The sequence below is a fragment of the Monodelphis domestica genome, chromosome 4 (assembly GCF_027887165.1).
Source record: "Monodelphis domestica isolate mMonDom1 chromosome 4, mMonDom1.pri, whole genome shotgun sequence".
NCBI classification, from domain to species: domain Eukaryota; kingdom Metazoa; phylum Chordata; class Mammalia; order Didelphimorphia; family Didelphidae; genus Monodelphis; species Monodelphis domestica.
Genome location: NC_077230.1, coordinates 78,960,082 through 78,983,310, shown reverse-complemented (window position 1 = coordinate 78,983,310; position 23,229 = coordinate 78,960,082). Strand labels below are relative to the sequence as shown.

At 36.1% G+C, this 23,229-nt stretch overlaps 1 protein-coding gene across 2 annotated transcripts in view; it reads left to right on the top strand.

Annotated features, from left to right (window-relative positions):
* The first annotated feature begins 300 nt into the window (after positions 1-300).
* LSAMP (limbic system associated membrane protein) overlaps positions 301-23,229 on the top strand; it is an 826,684-nt gene continuing 803,755 nt past the window's right edge. For both annotated transcript variants that reach the window (XM_001362935.4, XM_007493724.3), the window contains exon 1: positions 301-1,900. In XM_001362935.4, coding sequence (XP_001362972.1) covers positions 1,746-1,900 — 155 coding nt within the window. In that variant the 5' untranslated portion in view covers positions 301-1,745. The remainder of the gene's footprint in view (positions 1,901-23,229) is intronic.

Below are 23,229 nucleotides of genomic sequence, written 5' to 3'. Positions count from 1 at the left end.
AGAGGGAGTACAGAAGGAAAGGAGTATGCCAGTCTCACTTCCCTTAACTTTTAGGGGCTCATCATTTGCTGGCTGATCGTTAGCCTATAAATAAATGGATGACATGACTGTGAAGTGCAGCATATCTTTTACATGTACATTAAAGAAAGCTATAGAGGTACAGGGAACAGCTTGTGTAGTATCAGAGATGTCTTGCTTTAAAAAAAAAAAATCGCTATTATCATCACTTCCTGAATGGTAGCTGAGTATTTCCTGTAGAGTTAAGTTGATGGTAAGGATCAGGGATCAGCTGCTGGGGCTGGCATTTGGAGAAGACAAACCAAGCATTCACACCACAGACCACTCAATACTAGCATTGTCTCAAATTCATCTTTCAGAAGCCCAAAGAGAGTGGGGAGAAAAGAAAGGATGAAGAGAAAATACCCCTCCTTTTTTTTTTTTACTTTGGTAAAGAGAGTGTAGGAGAGAAAGAGCAAGATGTGAATTTGGAAAGAGAGTAGCCAAGAATGTTACTCTCTAAATCAACTTTGGCTTTTGATTTAGGCCATCACTAGCAAGTTCTTTCCCCAGTGTCCTCCTTTTTTGTAGCCATTTCTCCTTCACTTTTCCCTCTTGAACTTCTTCCTTAGCATCATTTCAATCCCTGTACAGTGACTGGGTATTAATTATTTTTCCCTTTCCTGTCTCTCCGTATAGCTCTATTACCTCTATTCTTCACTGTCTATACCTTTCTTTCTTCCAGGCTTCCCTCCGTCCCTTTTCTCCCCTTAATTTCTCTTCTTTTCCTTTTTCTTTCCTTCTCAGCATCACAACCCTCTCCTTTACTCTCTCTTTCTTAACTCTACCTCTAAGATCCATTCCCTCTTCTTAAGGAAATCGGCCAGGCCTCAGATGGAGCTGTTGTCGTGACAACCTAAAGGAGCATCAGGCTTTCATCAAGGCTCGCTGCTGCTGAAGGGGGCAGTTGTGCAAAACAAGGGGCCAGCCAGAGGGAGGAGGGGGATGAGGTGGAGGGGTTATTGAGAAAAAGCACATTGAATGGGGGAGGGGGGAGAGGAGGAGGAGAGGGGAGAGAGAAAGAAAGAGGAGGAGGAGGAGGAGGAGGAGAGAGGGAGAAGGAGACAGAGAGAGAGAGAGAGAGAGAGAGAGAGAGAGAGAGAGAGAGAGAGAGAGAGAGAGAGAGAGAGAGAGAGAGAGAGAGAGAAGCTGCTGCTGCTGCTGATTTTTTTACACTCACAGTGTAGAGCTTGGTGCTTGCTGGCCTCCCTCCGCCTAAGAAAAGTGGGTTATGAAAGGAGCTCCTCTCAGAGACTGTATAGCCCCTCACTGGAATAGGAGCATTCAGTAACAGAAAGAAAAAAGAAAGGACAAACAGCCACAACAAACCGATATTTTCTCTTTTTAAGGCTTTTCTTCATTTTTGCAAGTGGGGTTTATTTTTGCAATAAGCATTTTTTTTAAAAAGAAATTGTATTTTTGTTCATTTGACTTTTTTTTTTTTTGGTTTGCTCGGGTTTTATGAGGGGCTCGTTAAGACTTAGGGGGGAAAGAAGAGAGGAGCAAGAGAGAGGAGGGGAGAGAAGAAAAGTGGAAAGGATTACAAGCTGGAAAAGCCCGATCTGCTTTCACTCCTTGTTGGCTGTTGATGAACGCCTGTGTATTTGTAAATTGCTCTTCCTGTCCGACTTGCACAACCCGAGAGTGCCCATCTCCCTATATATACCCTGAAAGTCAGCGTGGCCACCATGGTCGGAAGAGTTCATCCCGATCGGAAACAGTTGCCGCTGGTCCTACTGAGATTGCTCTGCCTTCTCCCCACAGGACTGCCTGTTCGCGGCGTGGATTTTACCCGAGGCACTGACAACATCACCGTGAGGCAGGGGGACACGGCCATCCTCAGGTAGGGCATTCTGGCAACTTTTCCCAGTTTTTGATATCTATATGCATATGTATCAAGATATGTGTGCCTGTGCATGTGTGTGCTCCCCTTAAGCTACAGCTGGCGATGCTGTAAGAATCAGGGCTCTATGTGGTGTATTCATTGTTTTTCCGGATTCCATGATATTGAGCCATAAACTGGAAAGGGTTTCTGGTCCCATTTAAAGCTTCTACATTGATGGTTGAATGTGCTGTTTCTCTGGTCTATTTCTCTTACCAAGAGATGCTAACTTTATGGTATGGTAAAAAACAAGCAAACAACCAACCAAACAAAAACTATCTTTTTTAATTTACAAGTGCCTTGGTTTCTGAAGTCCTGCTGGGGTCCCTTAATTTAAGCCCTGGTGTGTGGTAAAAGCAGCGTTGTTGAATTATGGCTCTCAGATACACTTCCAGTGTTCACTGTGTTGGTCGGCACTCATTGCAATGAGATGGTTGTGAATATGGATCTGAGTGTTTTGCTTTCTCACTAGTTCAAGTTGTCAGAGAGCTATTTGTCCCTTCCTGTAATTTCCTTATGGGTAATGAAGGAACTAAGAAAGTGTAGGAACTTTATCTCTTGATCTCCCCCAACGGTAGAATTTGGGTAAAAATCAACCTGATAAGGAAGATGAAATAAAAGAACTTTCCAAATACCCAGTTACTCTAAGGGAAATGTAGGATTGTTAAGCATCAAATAATTTTTATTTCTGTTTAGTATTTCAAATCAGTCCTTTACCCAAAAGTCTCATTTTTATGGTCTGCTGCCATACTCTGAAAGAGTAATGGGTGATTGATATTTGGAGGGGGGGGATCTTAAGTCCTTGGTGACTTTGACCCCTCTGAGGGGACAGAGAGAGCTGGCTCTCCAGGTGGTACTGTGTGCCAATTCAGTTTTTAGATAATCTCCTGGTTCCTTTCCCAATCTCCACTTCCTCTTCACTCACCCCCAGCCCCAGACACCACCCATACACACACACACACACACACACACACACACACACACACATCTCTTCTTTGGTATGATTCTCCTAGAATTTCTGTCAGATGCTGACAACAAAACCTTTCCTGTGGGATCCTTTAAAATCTCATTTTATCCCAATAAAATGTTCCAGTGTCTATCTGTCTATCTGGCTAATATCGCCTGTTGTGGCAATAAAGAACTATAAAGAATTGAAAATAAACCTCTAATCTGTGTGCAAGGAGCTGATAGTGCATAAACCCTGGGGCATCAGGGAGCAGTTCCTTAGCAGAGCTGCCGACAGCAGCAAAGTTTTCATTCCTTTCCTTCGAAATAAATTTAGTTGGTTGTCACAGAGTGTCCTGCTTTGGGATCTCTACTCTTGTAATAGAAGAAAGAGTATGAGTGAATGAGTGAGTGAGTGTGTGTGTGTGTGTGTGTGTGTGTGTGTGTGTGTGTGTGTGTGTGTGAAAGAGACAGAGAGAGAGATTCTAAGTTGTTAAAACTAAGGAGAATGAGGACATGAATTATGCCTTCTTCCTTTTCTTAGGTATGGTGATTGTGATCCCCAAAGATCCTTCCTTTCAAGCAGATTCCTTCTCCCACCTCCCTGGATTTGTTAGCTGGCATGTAAGGTTTATCCACATAGAGTAACAGGATTTACAGAGTGATTCATCTGCTTGCAGAGGGGTTTAGACATGACATGGGAAATGCTTTCCAACAACAACTAACAAGAGTCCTCCTTCAGCTATTTGCTGAAGTCCCCTCTCCATTAAATCATTAACCCTTCACTGTGTGGCCTTTTGTTATAAACATGTGCACTGGAAATTCCACTTTCCAATGAGGGTTCTACTCAGAAGTTTGGATGGCAGGGGTGCAGAGGGAGGGATCATTCTGCATTTTTAGGTACCTATAATACCCAAGAAATTGGCAGGTTATTTCTCTGTCATACTACTACACTTTAAAAATTTTCAACCTAAGGTGTACAAGAATTGTAAAGCTAATAATATGTGTAGAGATGTAGTCATATATATTTGGTCAATATATATGGAAATGTTTATGCTTGTTAGTGGAAATGAGTGCTTCTGCATCCATGAACAAGTGTGTGTCTGTGGACAGATGCAAGGAGAGGGATTTATCCAGACGGGAGAAAGAATATCTTTGTAAGTTATTTTTTTCTTCTGTGTGAAAGTAAGGATATGAGTAAGGGAACAGAGGAGATATAGAGACAGACTATGATAGACATGTGATGAATTGAATAATACTATAGAGAGAGGTATCTGTACCTAGAAGTAAATATGTGTTGCCAGGGACATACCAAGTTATTGACAGTGCTTGGAGATATCCAAATCAAACTTCTGAACAAGGGGTCACTCACCTATAAGAGACCTGGTTGTTCTTTTCATTTATCCCCCCAGAAATCCTCCTCCTCCATGTTTGTTTGCCCTTGCTTTAGGCAAGCCTATTTTTGATTTGGTGAAGATCTTTCAGAAGTAATTGTGTTTAGTGTTTCCTTTGTTTTCCATGCTGGCCTTCTTCATGGACTCTAAATGAATCTAGTGAGCTTTGTGGTTTAGTTCCCTGGCAAAGAAAGGCTCTCTTGCCCTCTGTTTAAGAGTAACAGCCTGAGAAGGGCACACTTCCACTTCCTCTGTGAAATTTTACTGTTAGTGTAAGCCTGCAGGGTACTGGAGGAAGGAGAAACTGATTCATCAGAAGTCATGGTTGCTGATTGGTTCTAGGTGAGTGAAAGGGGCTAAAAAGAAATGAAATCCATCTTTAAAGACTCTATGGTTCTGAATATTCTTAGGCAAGGGAAAGAGATGGCTGATGGGAGATTTCTTAAAAAATCTTGTGTTCCAGTGATACCTATCTACCTGACTGTTCATCAAACTTTCAATTTTTTCCTTTCTTTCTTTACACCACTGTTTCTTTGAATTACTCATCAGTGTAGCATAATTATGACCCTGAGCATAGACATACATCTCAACAATCTTGCTTATCTTTTTTATGGCTCCTGATTGTATATATAATCTTTTATTTGTGGAAACATTGAAAAAAATTGTAGAATCATTAGTGAAAAGAATAGAGACAGGCAGCATTTGAGTTCTCTCATGTACAAAGTACCAACTTTTGTAAGGTTCCCCTCAAGAACTTCATGAAGAATTATAGGAAATCCAAGTCCCATCTTGAGTTCCAAGATAAAAAAAAATGTGCCCCCTCCCAAACACATATACACATAAATACATTCTCTGTGTGTGTCCTTTAGAGCAATTAATCTATTCTTCTTTCTAAAGTCATTTACTAAGGGAGGAGTTTATGATAACTGGTCCAGGTTCTAGCATTGTTTCCTTAAACTGTTTCTCTTTATCTTGTTTAATGTCTTCCAGATAAATTCAACTTTCTTAGCTAGCAGTTGGCACCAAGTCAACAGGTGAATGGGAATAGGTCTGTTCTAACTTCAACTTAAAAAAAAATAAAAATCTTTGATGAAATTATACTTAGCAGTAGTAGAATCTTCATGGAGAATGATGAGTATTACATTGACATCAAAGGCATAATTCTATGCATAGTATATATATATATATGTATATATCCTTATTAAAATGCAAACTCGTTGACATGAATTAATTCATGTTCAATAATACACATTTCCATTGGATGTGCAGTATAAATAGGTGTATGTTAAAAACAAAAACACTGGATTAGCAAAATAGTTGATATTCTCAGTTTGTTAAATTGATCAAGGGCAACTGAATAGCTCAGTGAATTGAGAGCCAGGCCTAGAGACAGGAGGTCCTGAGTTCAAATGTGACCTCAGACACTTCCTAGCTGTGTGATCCTGGGCAAGGTACTTAACCCTCATTGTATAGCTCTTACTGCTCTTAAAACCAATTCACAGTATTGATTCAAAGATGGAAAGTAAGTGTTTTAAAAATAAATATATATATATATATTGGGCACTGAAAGATATTTTTCTCACAGAAAATAAACATATTCCCCTTTTGTAGTATTATTGCATTTTATATTACTGTATGTGAGCATGGAATTATTTATTCCCAAATAAGAAGCATATATATATATAACTATAAGTAAGCTACATTACTTGAGCCCAAGAAATACAAATTCTTGGGCTGATTATACTCTTCTCTTTTTCTTTTCTTAAATTTTAATTATTATGATATATTTTCAACCACTTGCTTTTTGTGTTTATTTCCTAATTAATTTTTAATAAAGTAAGTGAAGATTCAAAGAAAAATGATTGATTTATTTCAGAGTAAGATGTAAAGATTTTGTGAAGATTAAAAAATACATCAGTTACCCTTCTTTAAAACATCTGCAACTCATACATGCATGAAAAATGTCAAATTGAGGAAAATATACAAATTGATTAAACAATATGCTTTTTCTGACACTTATAATTATATTATTTGAAAACAGTTTCTACATTAATACCAAAGCTATTCTTGAATAAAGGGTAAATTTGTGAAACTTGGACATCTCATAAAAAATAATTATTGTCCAACCCTCACTCCTTATTGTCAATTAGCTGTCTCTGAGACCTAGGCAAGCTATTTTCCCAATCTGAACCAACATTTTTTCATCTAGTTTGAAGAAGATAATCTCAAAGGGAGATGCCTTCCCCTGCTGCAATGGCAATTCTATGGTATCAGTAATTAATGAGATTTTTAAGCCAAGTTTAAATATATATATAAATGTATATATATATATGTCCATATGATAATAAATTAAAAAATTTTCAAATTCAAAATTTCAAATTAAAAAATAAATTCAATTTGATTGTCATTAAACTGAAAATAAACTAAATAAATTTTGCAAATGTGATGAAATTCTTTAAAAATTTCTGAAATCAAACATTCAATTCTATTTTATAGCTCAGTGAAATTATCATAAAATTTGTGATTAATGTGCATTGAATAAATGATAAATATTCAACACAAATTTAAGCTGAAAGTATAGTATGATACAGGCAGCTAGGTGGCGTAGTAGATAGAGCAGTGGACTTGGAATTAGGAAAATCCATCTTTGTGAATTCAAATCTGACCTCAGATCCTCATTAGTTGTGTAACCCTGACAAGTCACTTACCCTGTTTACCTGAATTCCTCATCATTAAAATGAATCATAGAAGGAAATGTCAAACTATTCCTGTATCTGTGCCAAGAAAACCCCAAAAGGGGTCATGTAGGATTGGACACAACTGAAAATGATGGAATGACAATATAGCATGATTTACCCTTAGATGGTATCGTTGTAGAATTGTTAGCAATTTAAAACAAATCTATCTCATTCATCAATAAGTGTTAATTGTCATGGATAATTGGGCTTTTAAAATCTGTCCCCAGGATGACTGTGGATAAGTTATTTAGACTATTGTATGAATGACTGCTATGTGCACATACATTAATTTATGTGTATACATATATATGTTTATATATGTTTGCATGATTATATAACATACTTGTGATTTCACTTCTCTACAAATGCCTTTTGGAGAAATAGCCTATAAATTAAGGCAGATGGGAAATGGCTTTGTAACATAGAACGTTGCCTGGCTTTGAGAGATTGACTTATCTAGGGTCATAAAACCAGGATGTATGCTTGAAATGGAGGATTCAGAAGGAGTCTTTCTAATTCTGAGAACAGGTGTCTAGTCACCACATCACACACATATATGTAAATTTGTTTCTTTTCTTGACCAAAAGGAATGATCTTCAAATGGCTTATCCAAAGCAATAGAAGCCTGGGAAGGAGGACCTGATCCTAGATCCTCTGACTTTCTCCACTCCCTTCTATTACAGAGATTTTGACAACCTGGATACAGATGAGGGTAATGTAAATAGCATTCAGTACAAAGGAGTAGAGCAAGGCTTTAGACACGAATCTGGTTTTATAACCTTGGGTGTAAGATTGAGAAATGTGAGTTAGAGAGACTCAGAAATAAATGAGCAGACCCAAAGTGAGGTGCTGGGCAAGTTGATTTCATCATGGAATGACGTCTTAGTCATAGTGCCACAAGGCTCTCTTTCTGCTCCTAGTTGCTTCAACATTTTTAACCATCATTTAGATGAAAGCATAGATTTTAAGTTTTGTGTCTTTTTATGGAACATAGCTGTGAAGAAATACTCAGACAATAATATGTCACAGGCAGGATCTGAAAGATCCTGACAGTTTAGAATCATGTATGAAGATAAATTTTAACAAAAAACATTTAAAAAACCATCTGAAAGAGTATATATTGTTGAGTTGAACTCCTTTTAGATCTATTATTTTCTTTTCTTCCCATGAGGATGTTTAAAACAACCATTTATAAGATTACTATCTTTAGCTCCCCCTAATACACAAACATACATATATTTTATATATCATATATTTATATATATGTGTGTTTCTATATTGCGAGCATATGCAAGTTTAGTAATTATTCCAGGACTATTTTCTAGCTACACATGACCATTAATTAGTAAGATGTCATCATGAACTGGACATCATTTTTTGTTTTGGCATGAGTCATTGGCCTGTAGAAATTTTCTTGGGGTTCAGTTCTCGGCTTACTTCCTATGTTGTCTCTTACTTAAACATGGACATCAATACCAAGTTCTCTAGTCATGACTTGAAGAGGTTTTAGTTAAAAACACAATGAAATTTACTTATGCCAGTACTCAAGGGAGCAAATGGGAACATATTAACTGTCAGAAGTTTTGCTATATGATAGCTCTTATTTCTTCATTTGAAATGCAAACGCAGAATAACCTTCAGTATTGGATGGATATGAGCAGATTTCATTTTATGTAGTTCTTTTCTCACCTATGTGAATATTCATTTATTCATTCATTCACTCTTTAATTTAAATGAGAGCCCAGATTCACCAAAACAGCAGAATCAATCATACTAGACCCACCTTTTCCATCTCTTTCCAATCAGAAAACAGGTTCATTCTGACAAATTTCAACCTCCTTGTTAACAATTCATGTGTATGTAGTAGAACAACATCATTTCTAATGTTGACAAAATAATATTGTATTCTCTTCTATTTTTAAGCTTAGATATTATGTTTGGCTGAACCACTCTGCCTAATACTGAAATTAGTATGCTAATTTGTACATCATTTCTAATATTAATCTAGTGCTTGCTATGGGCCAGGTACTGTGTTAAGCAATTTATAATTATTATCTTATTTAATTCTGATAACAACCTTGGGATGTAGGTGTTATTCTTCTTCACATTTGCCAGAGGAGGAAACTGAGGTAAACACAGCTTAAGCGACTCATCCAAGATCACATAGCTAGTAGGTGTATGTAGTGCTTGCTCAGTCATAAGCTACAGTGGTATGGCTATATCTGTGCATCATTATTTTCCAACTATTCCATGGTTTACTGCTCTTTCCTAGTAGTAGTCAGTGTTTACTATGAAGGTGAAATCCACTGGAGTGCCCTAAGAGTCTCTCCTTGGCCCGGTGATGATTAAAATGATGTTCAGATTTTAAGTAAAAGCATATTAATTACATTTATAGATGAAACAGCTAGAAGCATAGGCATACATATAATGGAATCTTTATCTACCAGATGAAAGGCAGAGGTGATGGGGAAGGTGATAGTCCCTCTCTACTCTGCCCTGATCAGCCCACATCTAAAATATGTTTAATTTGGGATATTGATTTTTAAAAAAACCCTTACCTTCCATCTTGGAATCAATACTGTGTATTGGTTCCAAGGCAGAAGAGTGGTAAGGGCTAGGCCATGGGGGTTAAGTGACTTGCTCAGGGTCACACAGCTGAGAAGTGTCTGAGGCCAGATTTGAATCTAGGACCTCCCATCTCTAAGCCTGGCTCTCAATCCCCTGAGCTACCCAGCTTCCACCAGGGATATTGATTTTTAAGAAGAGTATTAATCTAGAAAAACAGAGAGGAAAGAAAGCAGGCTACTGAAGGGTTTTGCACTCATTGTTCCTTACAAATTACAAAGTGGTGAAGAGAAAATTTAGGGAGAAAGGATTGCCATCTTTAGGGATCTGAAATATTTTCATGTTAAAAATGTATTAAAATTGTTTTGCTTAGCCCCAGAGGACTCAACTACCAATATGTGGACACTTCAAATAGGTCATTTTCAGCTCTATGGAAGAAGAAATTAGCTATAATTAGAACTATGCAAAAAGTGAAATTAGAAGATATTTTGTCTCTCCTCAATAAACATTTTATAATAAAGGCTGAATGGTTATCTTTGGCTTATATTATTGATATTTAAGTGCAAATTGGACAAGGTAGATTCTGAGGTCCCTTCCAACTCTGAGGTTCAGCCATTCAGTGTGATGTCAGTAAATCTTCAGTGTGAAAATACATTGACTAGTGATATTTTCCCATCTAAAATAACAAGAGAAGAAGAAGAGAGTTAGACCCTTTGGGCTTATGCAGGAAAAAAAAAAGCATTCAAGAATGGGGAAATGAGCTAGAGACTCCAATATAAAAGAAAAGGGAAAATGTTTAATGGTTTCTGAGACATTTATTAGAATGTACCACCAGAATTAGCATGACTGTGGAATGGGGGACAGTTTAAGATGAATTTCAAGGGGGCATCTCCCTCTTAGGATCTTTGAGGAATTGGCAAAGGATATTGCAACCCCTGCTGTTGCTAAGGTTTTGAAAATTATTCTGGCCACCAGTGTCACTATATACTATCCAATGTCCTACTCTTATTGAATAGGAGGGATCCCAGATGGTGTAGTTATCTGGCTGTAGTGGCATGCACAGACCCCCTGTGCCCTATTGCAGTATTGTAATAAACCTGCAGGGCTTGGAACTGCCCTATGAGAGGAAACATATGTTTTTCTTTGGCGTAACAGCAGCCTTTGGCAGAGATGGAAATCAGTGTTTTTGCCACCTCTTGCCACACACCAAAGGCATCCTATAGCAGAAACTTTAAGATATTTTTCTGAAAAGATCAGAATTTATGATCGCTTTAGGAAAGTAGTAGGTGTTTGTTAGAGAGAGACAAGGGTGACAGGGATTAAAGGATCATATGATAGGATTTGTATGTGTAAAGGCAGAGAGGAATCATAAAGGGGCAAAGAGAAGAATGTTTCTTCTCCCTCTAGTGGCAAGTATGTAGTTCAATTAATTAATAAATAAAGTTATTAAGTTCCTATTAAATTTCTGGAACTGTTCAAGGTGCTAGAGATAAAAAGGGGAAAAAATGAAATGGTCTCATTTTCAAGTACCTTAATTTCCAATAGAGGAAATTACAAGGAAATAAATAAGAATATTGAAAGAATATGTAAATGGAAACAGCGAGGTGGCTCAGTAAATTGAGAACCAGAGTTCAAGGTAGAAAGTTCAGGGTTCAAATATGGTCTCAGGAACTTTCTAGTTGTGTGACCATGGGCTAATCTCTCAACTTCCCCATTGCCTAGCCTTTGCCACACTTCTGCCTGGAAACCAATACACAGCAAAGAAGGTAAGGATTTTTTTATAAGAAGAAAGTATAATAAAATATATATAGATGTATATAAAGTAGACAATTAACCTTCGTTCCTTTTTCTCTCCTTCCCGCCCCCCTCCTTCCTTCTCCTTTTCTATAAAAGACCTGGGTTCCAAGCAAATGTCAAAACTTATTAGCTATATAACTCTGGGTAGTCAAGCAACAGTCAATCTGTAAGTATTAAGAAAAATGTACCAAGAACTATGCTAAATGCTAGGGATAAACATAAATTAAAACAAACCAATTTTTTTAAAAGATAAAAGTAAATTCCTTGCTCTCAAGGAGCCCATAGGATAATGGAAAGAGCATTTGAAAGATAATCAGCAGAAGGAAGGCACTAGAATTGAGGTCATTGGGAAAGGCTTCTTGTATATAGAGGTATTTAATCTAATCTGGGGCTTGATGGAAGCCAGGAATGCCAGGAGGTGAAGATGAGGAAGGAGATAATTCCAGGCATGATTATAATCGAGGAAAATACCCAGAATTGGGGCATAGAATCATTTAATCTTTCTGGGCCTAACTTCTTCATTTGTAAAATTAAAAAGTTAGACAAGTTGACTTCTAAGGTACACTCAAGTTCTTCTTTTATGATCCTTTGACCTCTCTACCCAGGGAGAACATGTATGCAAGTGAAATTCCAAGAATGGTAGATCAGTTCTGGGTAGATAATTTTTCAAGCTAAGTTAAAAATGAATCCTAATAACAACTTCAAAGTAAATATAACATTGTACAGCTATTGAGAACATTATATTTTTGAAAAATATATTAAAATATTCCCAGAAATACATTCATTCATTCATTCATTCATCTATTCACCAAATATATTTTAAACACCAACTATATTCAGTCTCAATAAAGTCTTATAAGAACTCTATAAGTTAAGTAGGATATAAACCTGATCTTCTTACTCCTAGCACCATGTCTATTTGACAAAGGATGCTCCTTGTATATTGTTATCCTCAAAGTAGAATTTTAATTTAAGCCTACTGTTTCCCATCGAATCTTGTTAATCATTTATGAGAAAAAAATTAAAATAATATAAGTTGAAATCTATACAAGTATTTAAAACTAGGTACTTATACTATAGGGGGAACAGAGCCAAAGAAAACCATTGGTTTGTTGGTTCTTGGTTCTATATTTAAGTGTTCCTCATTCCAACACAGTACAGGTGAGAGTTATTTGGCAACAAAGCATGAATCACACTAGCCTCACTGAATTACTAATTTAACTCAGGTCAGTCCATTTCTATTCCTGACTTCCAGAGAAGACACTTCACCTTACCAAGTCTTTGGCATAAAGAGGGAGAGCTAAGCATCATAAAGTTGACAAGTAGCTTAAATCCGATTAGCTAGCCCAAGGTAAGCCAGAAACCTTGGCTAGGAAGCATTTTTTAGACCTTTATTTCAATCTGATATACCACTTGTATATCACTCTTGTAACCCTAGTCATTTAATATCCCTTTCTACACATGTGATATTCTTCACTTTATTTAAATCAATAAAATAAAATAGAATGCTGGTGGGATGCACAGGCATGTATCCACACTCACATACTGGCAAATAGTGGTTGGAGTTAGTAAGACTTGAGTTCAAAATTGGCCACAGACACCATCTAGTTGTGGGATCCTTGGCAAATCATTTAATCTCTCCCTGCCTCAGTTTATTCATTTATAAAATGGGGCTCATAATAAAATCTACTTCCCAAGGTTGTTGCAAGGATCAAGTAACAGGATTTTAATTATAAAGTGCATAGCACAGTACTTGGCACATAGTAAGAGTTGTATAGAGGTTAGCTATTATTTGTCTACACATGCATATAGATTGATATATGTGTATCTATTTATTTATGAGAGCTACATATATATATATACATACATGTATAGGTATATGAGTGAAAGTAGAGAAGTTCCATGGCACTGTAGAAAGAGCAGAGGATTGGGAGTAATTAGACACGAAGACCTCAGTCTTATTCCCAACTTTTCCACCAGTTTTCTGTTTCCTTGAGCAGGTCCTTTTCCTCTTTGGTGCTGAGTTCTGTCATATGCAAAATGAGGGGTTTGAGCTAGATAATCCCTGCGGTCTCTTCTAGCGCTAACATACTGTGATTCTATGAATGCTGTTCAGACACTTCTGAGGAAAGATATGAATCCAGGGTGTTATTTTTATGAAGATGATATGATTAAATGAAAGAGGAAATCCTCATTTCTTATAGTTGTCATAATCCCAGAAGGGCAAAACAGATTTTCAGCTAAATGTTACAATATTTGCTACAAGGATGAGACAAAACTCAAATGTCTAGTTTTCCTGAAAATAAGGGTATGTGATCATACAGAAACAACCATGTGCTGTAAATAATTTGTGTTATAAGCCTATTTCATCCATATTGCATTAATTTCTTTAGGCGGAAGTATTTGTTTTACAGCTTTTCCTTCTTTCTCTTGGTGCCTGTGAATGAATTTCTGTATACATATTTGTGACATCACATGCACAACAGAAAGCATGCATAGTTATTTCACATATATAATACATAGACATGTATATATACTAATAGATAAAATCGAAGCATGCAATATTAATTGCACTAATAATGACAGTGGGGGTCAATGCAAAAAACCCCAAATTATCAAGTATGTAAAGAGTTTTATGAAGTTTTATGAAGCATGCCAAAATGCCTTTATTTCTTTATTTTGATTAGTGTCCCGGTGACTATTATACACTGAAGTATTCAATACTAAGGAAGTGTTGAAGTATAAAGGGTTCTTTACTTTTAATTGCCCATTAGGATACTTGAATTAGCTCATGTAAAATGATTTAGAATAATTTGCAAGGAAATTTACTTCCTACTATTTTTTGCATCTTATGAACCTTTGCTTCCACATCATTACTGAAAACAAAGAAGAAATATGAGGCTTTGTTGGTTTTTAACTTTTTTATGAAAACTATTCAGTGGACTAGTCCAACATTCACCCATTTGCTTTATGTTTGTAATATATTCCAGTCTAGATGGGTAGGAGATTGGACAAGATGATTTCTTTCTTCCCTTTCAGCCCTATGATACATGCTTCTCATTTCTGCTCCTAAACTCCAAGTTCCCTAGTTGCCTTACCATTTGTCACAATCTTAATCCTTCTCTTTCTCTAACTCTCCATAGTCTTTTATATCTTGGTCACACTTTCCTCACCACTATTGACTGTAACCTTTTACTAGTTATTTTCTCATCTCTCTGCTCATCCTTTAAAGCAGAGATTCTTAATTTGGGTGTCTGTAAACTTCTGTTGTTTTTTCCTTAATAATCTACTAAGGAAAAAATCTACTAAGAAGAGAAATCTGTCAAGAAGCCTTAGTATTGGAACTCAACTTATTTCTTCCAAAACATGATTGAAGAAACGATTGTCTTTCTCAATCTGCAGTTACTAAAGGCAAAGCCAGAAATCTCTTTGAAAAGAACACTGCCCCAATTTTACACATAACTTGCACAGATGTGACTACAGTCAAGACAGTTTATGGAGGACAAGTCAAGAAGCTACTAACATTAATAGAAAATTCTTTAGATTTTTTCAATAAGGGTTTCTATTGTAATCCTATTAATTTTATTTTGTTCCTTTAATAGCATTGCCTTGAGGATGTATCCATAGCCTTCACCAGGCTATCAAAGGGAATTATAACACAAAGTTGTTAGAAACCATGTTTTAGAAGCAATTCCAAAAGTTACTTTACCAGAACTCAGTAGCAAGCCCTCTATTATATCTTCTATTTATTCTAATACTCCTAAGTTATATCTTCTTCATGACATAGTATTAGATCATAGTCCAAAGTTCCAATTAGATTCAATCCTTCTTCTCCTTCTATGTGGTACCATTAGGATGTGAATAAAGAACATGAAAAGTTATGGTTACTATAGCAATAACCTTATATGGATGGAACTGTTTGGTCAGATCAATTCAGAACTTTTGATCATCATTGAATTTAGTTGCTTTGTATAAATATAGCCTTAGAGATGTTATCTCCATCATCTCTCCATTTAATCTGTCAACTCTACATTTAACATCATTATCTCTTCCTCAATTCCTTTATGTTGATTCATCCTATTTTCTATCATTCTATTTACAGGGTACCTTTAGCTATATGTTTCAATTCTGTCATGAAGTCAAAATGATTAAGATTCTTAGATCCAAAAGAATTCTTTTCTACCCCACTTCCTTATTACCCTGGTTAGTAAATCATATGCTCCTAGGTTTGAGGCATGTCATTTACAATACTTCCTTTTACATTGTCTATGTGGCCAGCAATTTACCAAAATTTACTTCTCTACTGTCACAGATCTACATCCATTATAGTCCTTTACTGGGATAAGTAAAGAAGAGAAGGTCTGAATTTAATTCAACAACCATTATGCCCCGTTATGCAGAGTATTGCTTTAAGTAATAGAAGAAAGAAACAGATGTAAGATAAGATTTGGGCTCTACCTTCCAGAAACTTATAGTCTAGTAAAGTCTGTAAAACATATTAATTAAAATAAAAATAAATAAGTACATCAATGAGGTACAATGTGCTCTGTGATCATTGTGTCTTGATTCCGACTCTTCATCAACTCTAATCACTATGTACCAGCATTTTACTCTCTCTGATAGGACAAGACTGATTCTCAGGGACATCAAACCCCAATAGTACATAATGACCAGTAAGAGTCTACAATAAACCTCTACTCTACATGGAAAAGGAGATGTTAATATTAATTATAATTATGTGTTAGATTGTCTGTTGCTGTTCTAGTCCAAATACTCACCTTCTGAAACAGAAAATAAAGAAATATGAAGCAATTCAGGGACATTGTAAGAGCCACAGTCTCACAAAATATCAGAATTTTAGAGTTTAAAGGAACCAGAAATATCATCTTATCTACTCCACACTCAATACTATGACATATATGACATATAAACATCTAAATTCTGCTTGTAGACCTTCGATGAAGGGATATATTTCGCCTTCTGAGGCAGCCCACTCCCTTTTTGAATAGCTTTGATTTTAAGTTTTAAACACTTTCCCTTCTTACAGTTAGGCTAAATTTCTCTTTTAGTGCCTGCATCCATCCCTCCTGGTTCTACCCTCTAGAGCCAATCCCTCTTCTACATGATAACCCTTTCAATACTTGAATATTACTCTGATGTCCACTATGAATCTTCTCTTCTCTATGATAAATATCCTCAATTCCTGCAACCAATCCTGTACTCAACACCCTTTATTAATATAACTGCCTTCTTTTGGATACTCTTCTAATGCATGAATTAGTTTCTTAAAATGGGATACTCAGAACTGAACATGTTTCTCCCAATGAGTATTCCCTTTTATATATTTACATATATCTTTTGTTTTTTAAGAAAATTCCATTTTTCCTTATTCTGATTGCAAATATTATAATATTTATTGGGGAAAGAGGTTTAGCACATCTGATATTATGAAGATTATAAGAAAAATGGACTTTTTCTTTCATTAGGTAGCACCATTTTCATAGTAATAACAATAAGACTACCTAATGACTACCTAAAAGATATGATTTTTTTTCCTAAAATATATGATTCACAAAACAGAGCAAGATCCCTTTGACTTTTTTGGTTGTTATAGCAAATTGAACATTCTTAATAAACCTTTGAATACACCCAAACACCTGGGTCAGGTTCAAACAAATTGTTATCTAACCATTGGGAAGATTATTATTTGAAACCAAGGGCAAGACATTTATTCATCTTATTGAATCTCATCTTATTAGATCCCCCAGTTCTTCAGCGTATCAGTATCTTTTTAGATCCCAACTCTATCATATAGTTTAACTCTTTCATCTGCAGATGTGATGAGAATGACTTTATCCAAATCATAGATAAAAATATAAAGCAATTCAAGGTCAATGCCTCCTGGACGCATTTCCCTGGAGAACTTTTAACAAGTTGTCTTTGAATCATTAACTTAATGATTTCTCTGAATATAATATATTCTTTAATTCAGGATTTTTTATCTGTTTGGGGATCATATCTTCCTACTTCATCTAGACCCGTTTTCAGAATAATATTTTAAATATGTAAAATAAAATAGTTTATGTTACCAAGGAATCAAAATGATCTTGAAATGCTGCTATCTAAATATTTTTAAAATTAATAAGACTCAGATAAAAATTCTTGTTTATTGTACATTTCCCCACAGGATTAATGAGATACATTATCAATTATTTGCTCATATCTAGGCAAATCATATCTACAATGTCCACCTTTTGTTTTTGTGAATGTGAAAAACATGGAATAAACTTAATGTGAAATAACTTGTTCTTTAGTTAGATCTTTCAGTTTTTCTTCTATTTTTTCATTCTTTTGAGTTTTTAAAAATTGTTCCCTATTGTCTCATGAAGTCATTAGTTTCCTTTTGTCCAATTCTAAATTTAGGGAGTCATTTTCTTCTTTGAGGCTTTGTATTTCCTTTCTTAGGTAGTTATTTTTTTCTGTAACATATTGCATTTCTTTATTTTTAAGGGACTGTTTTCTCTAGTAAATTTAAGCTGTTTACTTTTTTCTTTCATTTAATTTTCTAATTTTTCTTCTGTCTTTTATTTTTTGTTTTTCTATATTTTTATTGGAATTCTTCCAGAGGTTCATTTGGGACTTGATATTCTTTCACATTTTCCTTTGAGTTTTAAACTTTTTCATTTTTGTATTGCTGTCCTCTTCTGAGCTTGTATTTTGGTCATCTCTCTTGCTGTCTCTCCACATTATTCTGGGTCTGAGAACTGTTTTGCTTCTTCTTCTGGGGATTCTACCACTCCAGTATTCATTTTGATGCATTTTTGTTCTTTGGCTGTTTGGAAGGTAGTTGGAAAGTATTAAGTGGTTTTGATTCTGCCATCTTGCCCTGACACCTTCAGTATCTTGATGAACCCAGACTGGATTTTGTAATTAATACTTCTTTTTCTACATATTTACTATCTCTTTCATGATGTACTCTAAAAAATTCCCAAGAATTCAAGCTCACAGGCTTTTATTTGAAAACTTTCTTCTTTTTGTTGTTCTTTTCCTTCTTTTTCTACTCCTCTTCTTCCTTCTCTTCTTTCTCCTCCTTTTTCTCTTCTTCCTCCTTTTTTTCTTCCCCTTCCCCTTCCTTTTTCCCTTCCTCCTCTCTTTCATTTTTCTCTCTCATTGAATTTGGCACATAGTAGACTCAAATGTTTAATGACATCATCTCTTAAGTACAAATGCTAGCAACAGAAATACAAATAATGAAATAAGAATCATACTCTTTTCAAGAAGAGGATATTTTAATGGAGGGGACAACAATTATATATTAGTATGTTAAATAAATTTAAAGAGAAAAAGAAAAAAGTAAGTACTAGGTAGTTTAGGAGAGAAGCCACTAGCTGAGGGCTGAGGGACCATCAAAGGCTTCATTTAGATAATTGTGCTTGAGCTATATCTTGGAGGAAGAGCTAAAGAGAATAAAAAGCCATGGAGACAGAAGTTATTGCTGAGAAATAGAAAACCCAGTTTGATTTTTATTGCAGAGTGCAGAAAGGTCAGAAATATATAATTAGCTCATGTGATATATTGGGACCAAGTTGTCAAGGACTTTATAAGCTAAGTAGAAGATTTTTTATTTTTTCTCCATAAGTAATACGGAGCTACTAAAATTTACTAAGTGATCACATCTGCTGTAAAGGAATAGCAATTTGGCAACAGGTGAGATAATTTATTTTCAGGAAACAATTGTTAAGAATTGTTTTTACATGTAATTAGGAGAAAATAAAATTGAAAAGTTCCTATTTTTTAAATAAAAGATATCATTGGTAACTTTGGAGTGAGCAATTTCAATGCAATTAATGATTAGGTCAGAGTCAAGATTGCAAAGAATTTAGGTGTAAAAAATAAGATGAATGGAAACAATGAGTATAGGCAGCTTTCTAAGTGTCTGGCTGGGAACCTCCAAACAGAACTGTTGCAGTTTTCTTTCACATCTGTATATTGTATTAAAAAAAAGATAAAGAGAGAAGTTTTGTGCCCCAATGGGAAGTTTGGACTTTTGGTATGGAGAGGGGGAAAGAAAGGAGAACCCCTTTCTCAAAGCAGGGTTCAGGGGAGATAGCAGATATAACGAGTTGGCTCAGAGAGAGGAGAGGGGGTTTGCAGATTTCCCCCCTTCTGCCTTCCCTCCTTAGCTAAAGCTGCTCTCCCCAATTCCTCTTGTCACTACTCGAGACCAAAGGGTCTCCCCTTGATCCATTCACTCACACTCAGCTTGGGGAACAGATAACTTTTAATGTTAAATCAATCAGATTATACAAAAGGAATAATGGGCAGGGAAGAATGGGAAAAGGAAAGTGGGGAGAAGGGGTCCCTGTCTCTATTTAAATCCTTTCCCCTCCTTCCTCGAGTTTGGGGGGAACTCAGGCCTTGGCAACCTGAGCCCCCTGAGAGAAAGTCAGGTTGACTCACCCCTGAGCAACAGGAGCTGATGTAAAGTCTACTCAGGTTTCTCTTCAGAAGTCCCTTCAATTAGGAAGTATTGGGGGGAACAGCAGGAAAAGTGGGTAACCCTCAGGAGAAAGTCTTTTCCCATTTACCCTCTTCAGCTTCTCAAGACTGAGAGCCCCTCAGTGTTCTCCAAGCCAGAGTCTTCTCCTCATCTCAATCCACTCCTGGGGTCTCTCTCCCCACCCTCCCACCCCTTGAGGTGATCAATTTCACATATTCAGTCTGGCACTTTTTACAATCTCATTTTGGTTTGGGTTCTATATGAGATTGCTCTTACAACATGGATACATATAGAAATATGTTTTGCATGACAATTAAAATGAAATTAATATAATTTTGGCTAGGAAAGAGAGGAGATAGAAAATGAAAGTTATAAAAATAAATTAGGAAGGAAGAAAAGATACAGAAACATATTCCAGGTGGTGGTAGGATCTAGGAAATGTTTTAAAACTTTCATTCATGCAGTTCCTCAAACATTTCACCTCAAATTAATGGTAAAAAATTCACCACTTTCACCATCATCCTACTCTACTGCTACCAGCAGCATTTCCCCTGAGCTAATTAGATCTTTGTATTCTCAAGTTTCATTCCTGGCAAGAGCAGACTTACACAGCTTAGAATATGAAGATTCTGATTTTCCTTCATATACTTCTTGTCTTTGTCAGTGATGTCTATAAAAGAGGGGAAGAATGTTATCTATTTAAACTTCTGTTTCCCAGGGTTTTAGCAGAGTTCCATAAGCAAGTGGGTACCTAATTAATACTATTTAATGATAATGATGCAGATTATAATCAGTATCTTCCTCCCTTTTTTCTGTACCACTGTTTGCTATCACAACTGCCAATTTAATTCACAGTCTGAATGAAGTAAAAGATAGTTTGTTCTTATAAATTTCCATTAAAACTTGATCTAAGATGCCAAGGATTGAGTTTGTGGGAACAAAGATATTAGAATTATAATGGAATGAAATAAAGTTTTATATTTTCCTGTTACCTTTCCTGGCAATTGTATTTCCATAATTCTTTTCTGACCCTCTTCTTTCCTCCACTTCTCTTTCCTTTTCTGTTTTATCCCCCCCCCTCCATTTCTCTTCCATCTGGGCTTTGCTTTTCAACACCCACCAGTTTTACATAAGGAGCAAAATTGAGGCAGGGTACTCAGATTTCCTGCTTTCAATCCTAACAATGCAAACAAACCCCTCCAAGACCAAATCTGAAATCTGAAATCTGTTGGCAAGCAGCTTCCATGGCATTGAATTGGAAAAAAAGCTTTTCCCCACCTCCCACTACTTTACCACCCCCCAAATCCTTTTATTTTTTTCCTTTCTTTTTCTGTTTCCCTAGATCTCTGATTCTCTCTTTTTGTGGAAATGCTTTCATTTGTTTGCAAAGTACAACTGCTGAAATTTATAGACTGCATCTCTCAGGGTGTAAACCCGGACTCTCTCTGTTATTAAGCTGACAGGCATTTAGCCAATTACCCCATCGTAGCCTCAGCTGTACTTATAGTGAAAGAAACACACAGTTGCATAGCATTTTCTTTGTAGTGGAGTGACGTATCTGTTGTATAATGTGAATTTTTTTTTTGTAGTATGCTTGAAGTAGCTTGGGAAGTTCAAAGTAAAACAAAACAGAATTTTTGAAATAAGGTAGAGATAGTTGAGGCAGAGCTTTAGTGACAAGAAACCCCAAGTCATCTTTTAGGGAAACTTAAAAACAATCTCCAAAAGGCCATATCTAAGTGGATCCAGAGAAAGAACATCTATAGATTACAATATAATCATGGGATGTAGAAATATTTACTTCTGTCCAACAAGAAGAAGGAAATTAGGGCATTGGGTTCCCATATTCATATGATTTATTTGGAACTAAAAAACCTCCAAGGCCATTTAATAATAAGATCATAGCTCTATACTAGGAAGACACTTTAGAAGCCATTTAGTCCAATGTTCTCAGGAAACTGGAAATCAGGGAAGATAAGGGACTTGCCTATAATCACAAATTTAGTAATCAACAGTGATCAGAAGTGAATTAAAATCCTCTAGTTCCAAAGTCGAATGTCTTTTTTGAAGCATCTGGAGACAGCAGTACCAATTTATGTCTGCCCTGGGGTGCTTTTAAAGAAGTAGCCTGACTCCAGGACCTGATGGAATCTGGGTAGATTCGAAGACTTACCTTCCAAAGGACAGGATGGACAGGTATGTGAAATGGGAAGTGGGGTGGGGGAAGGCATATATTTTATTTAATGAGAATGAATTCTAGAGGGCACATGAGGACTAATTTATCTCTGATCCCAGGGAGGACCTTAAAAAAAATTGGGTCTATCCTGGAGCTCCAAATGCATGTGGGTTGCCATTCCACAGACCCAGGATAGTAGAGTGAAAGAAAAAGATCCTTGGCTTTGTGCCCGGAATCACTTTATAGTGGATATATGGGTAGAGGTACGTAGAGACTTTAACCCAGCAGTGTAGGGTATTTAGGGCAGTGCTATTATATATTCCCTGCACTAGCTGCTTCTCTCATCAACCCAGCTGGTACTAAGCCAAATCCAAGAGTATTAGTAGCAACTGGAATTGCTCAAGGATTGCAGTGAAAAAACCCTTCAGTTGAAGGTACTAACCTCATTGTCAATCACCAATGAGAAGGTCTTGTTCTACGTAGCTACTGAAATGGGCTGAGTTAGGTGCAAAGTGTTTGATTTCTCATTACAGGATTCTCCTTAGAGATTCTCACTAGAGGAGACCATTCCTAAAGACTGAAAATTTAAGTAACGATAGTATACTGAACAGTGTATTATTGTGTGTTGGTCATGGGGCTAAGATAAAAAGGGCAATAGCGTTTAGAATATATATGTTAAAAATATTACAATAGGGTAGATAGATGGCTCAGTAGATAGTCAGGCCTGGGTTTAAATCTGGCACTGTGACCCTGGGCAAGTCATTTAACCCCACTAGCCAAGCCCTTAACTCTTTTCTGCCTTGGAACCAATACTTAGTATCAATTCTAAGATAGAAGGTAAAGGTTAAAAAAAATAAAAGAAATATTAGAATAATTATTGATACACTGCACATCAAAGTTTGTAAATAACTAGGCATACATTAATTATCTCATTGGAACCAAAGACTAGTTCAGTGTGGTAGGTACTATTGTTTTTATTCTCTCAATTTCAACAGAGGTGGAAACTGTGGCTGAGGAATGGTAACTTGTCCAAGGAGACATGGATATTTAGCATCTGGGATAGAATTCAAATGAGAATCTTACTTTAAGTCTAATTCATTAAAGATCACTGTGTATTGATTTGGTCAATGGAAGGAGAGTATAAACTTTGGAGTCAAAAGATCTGGGTTCAAATT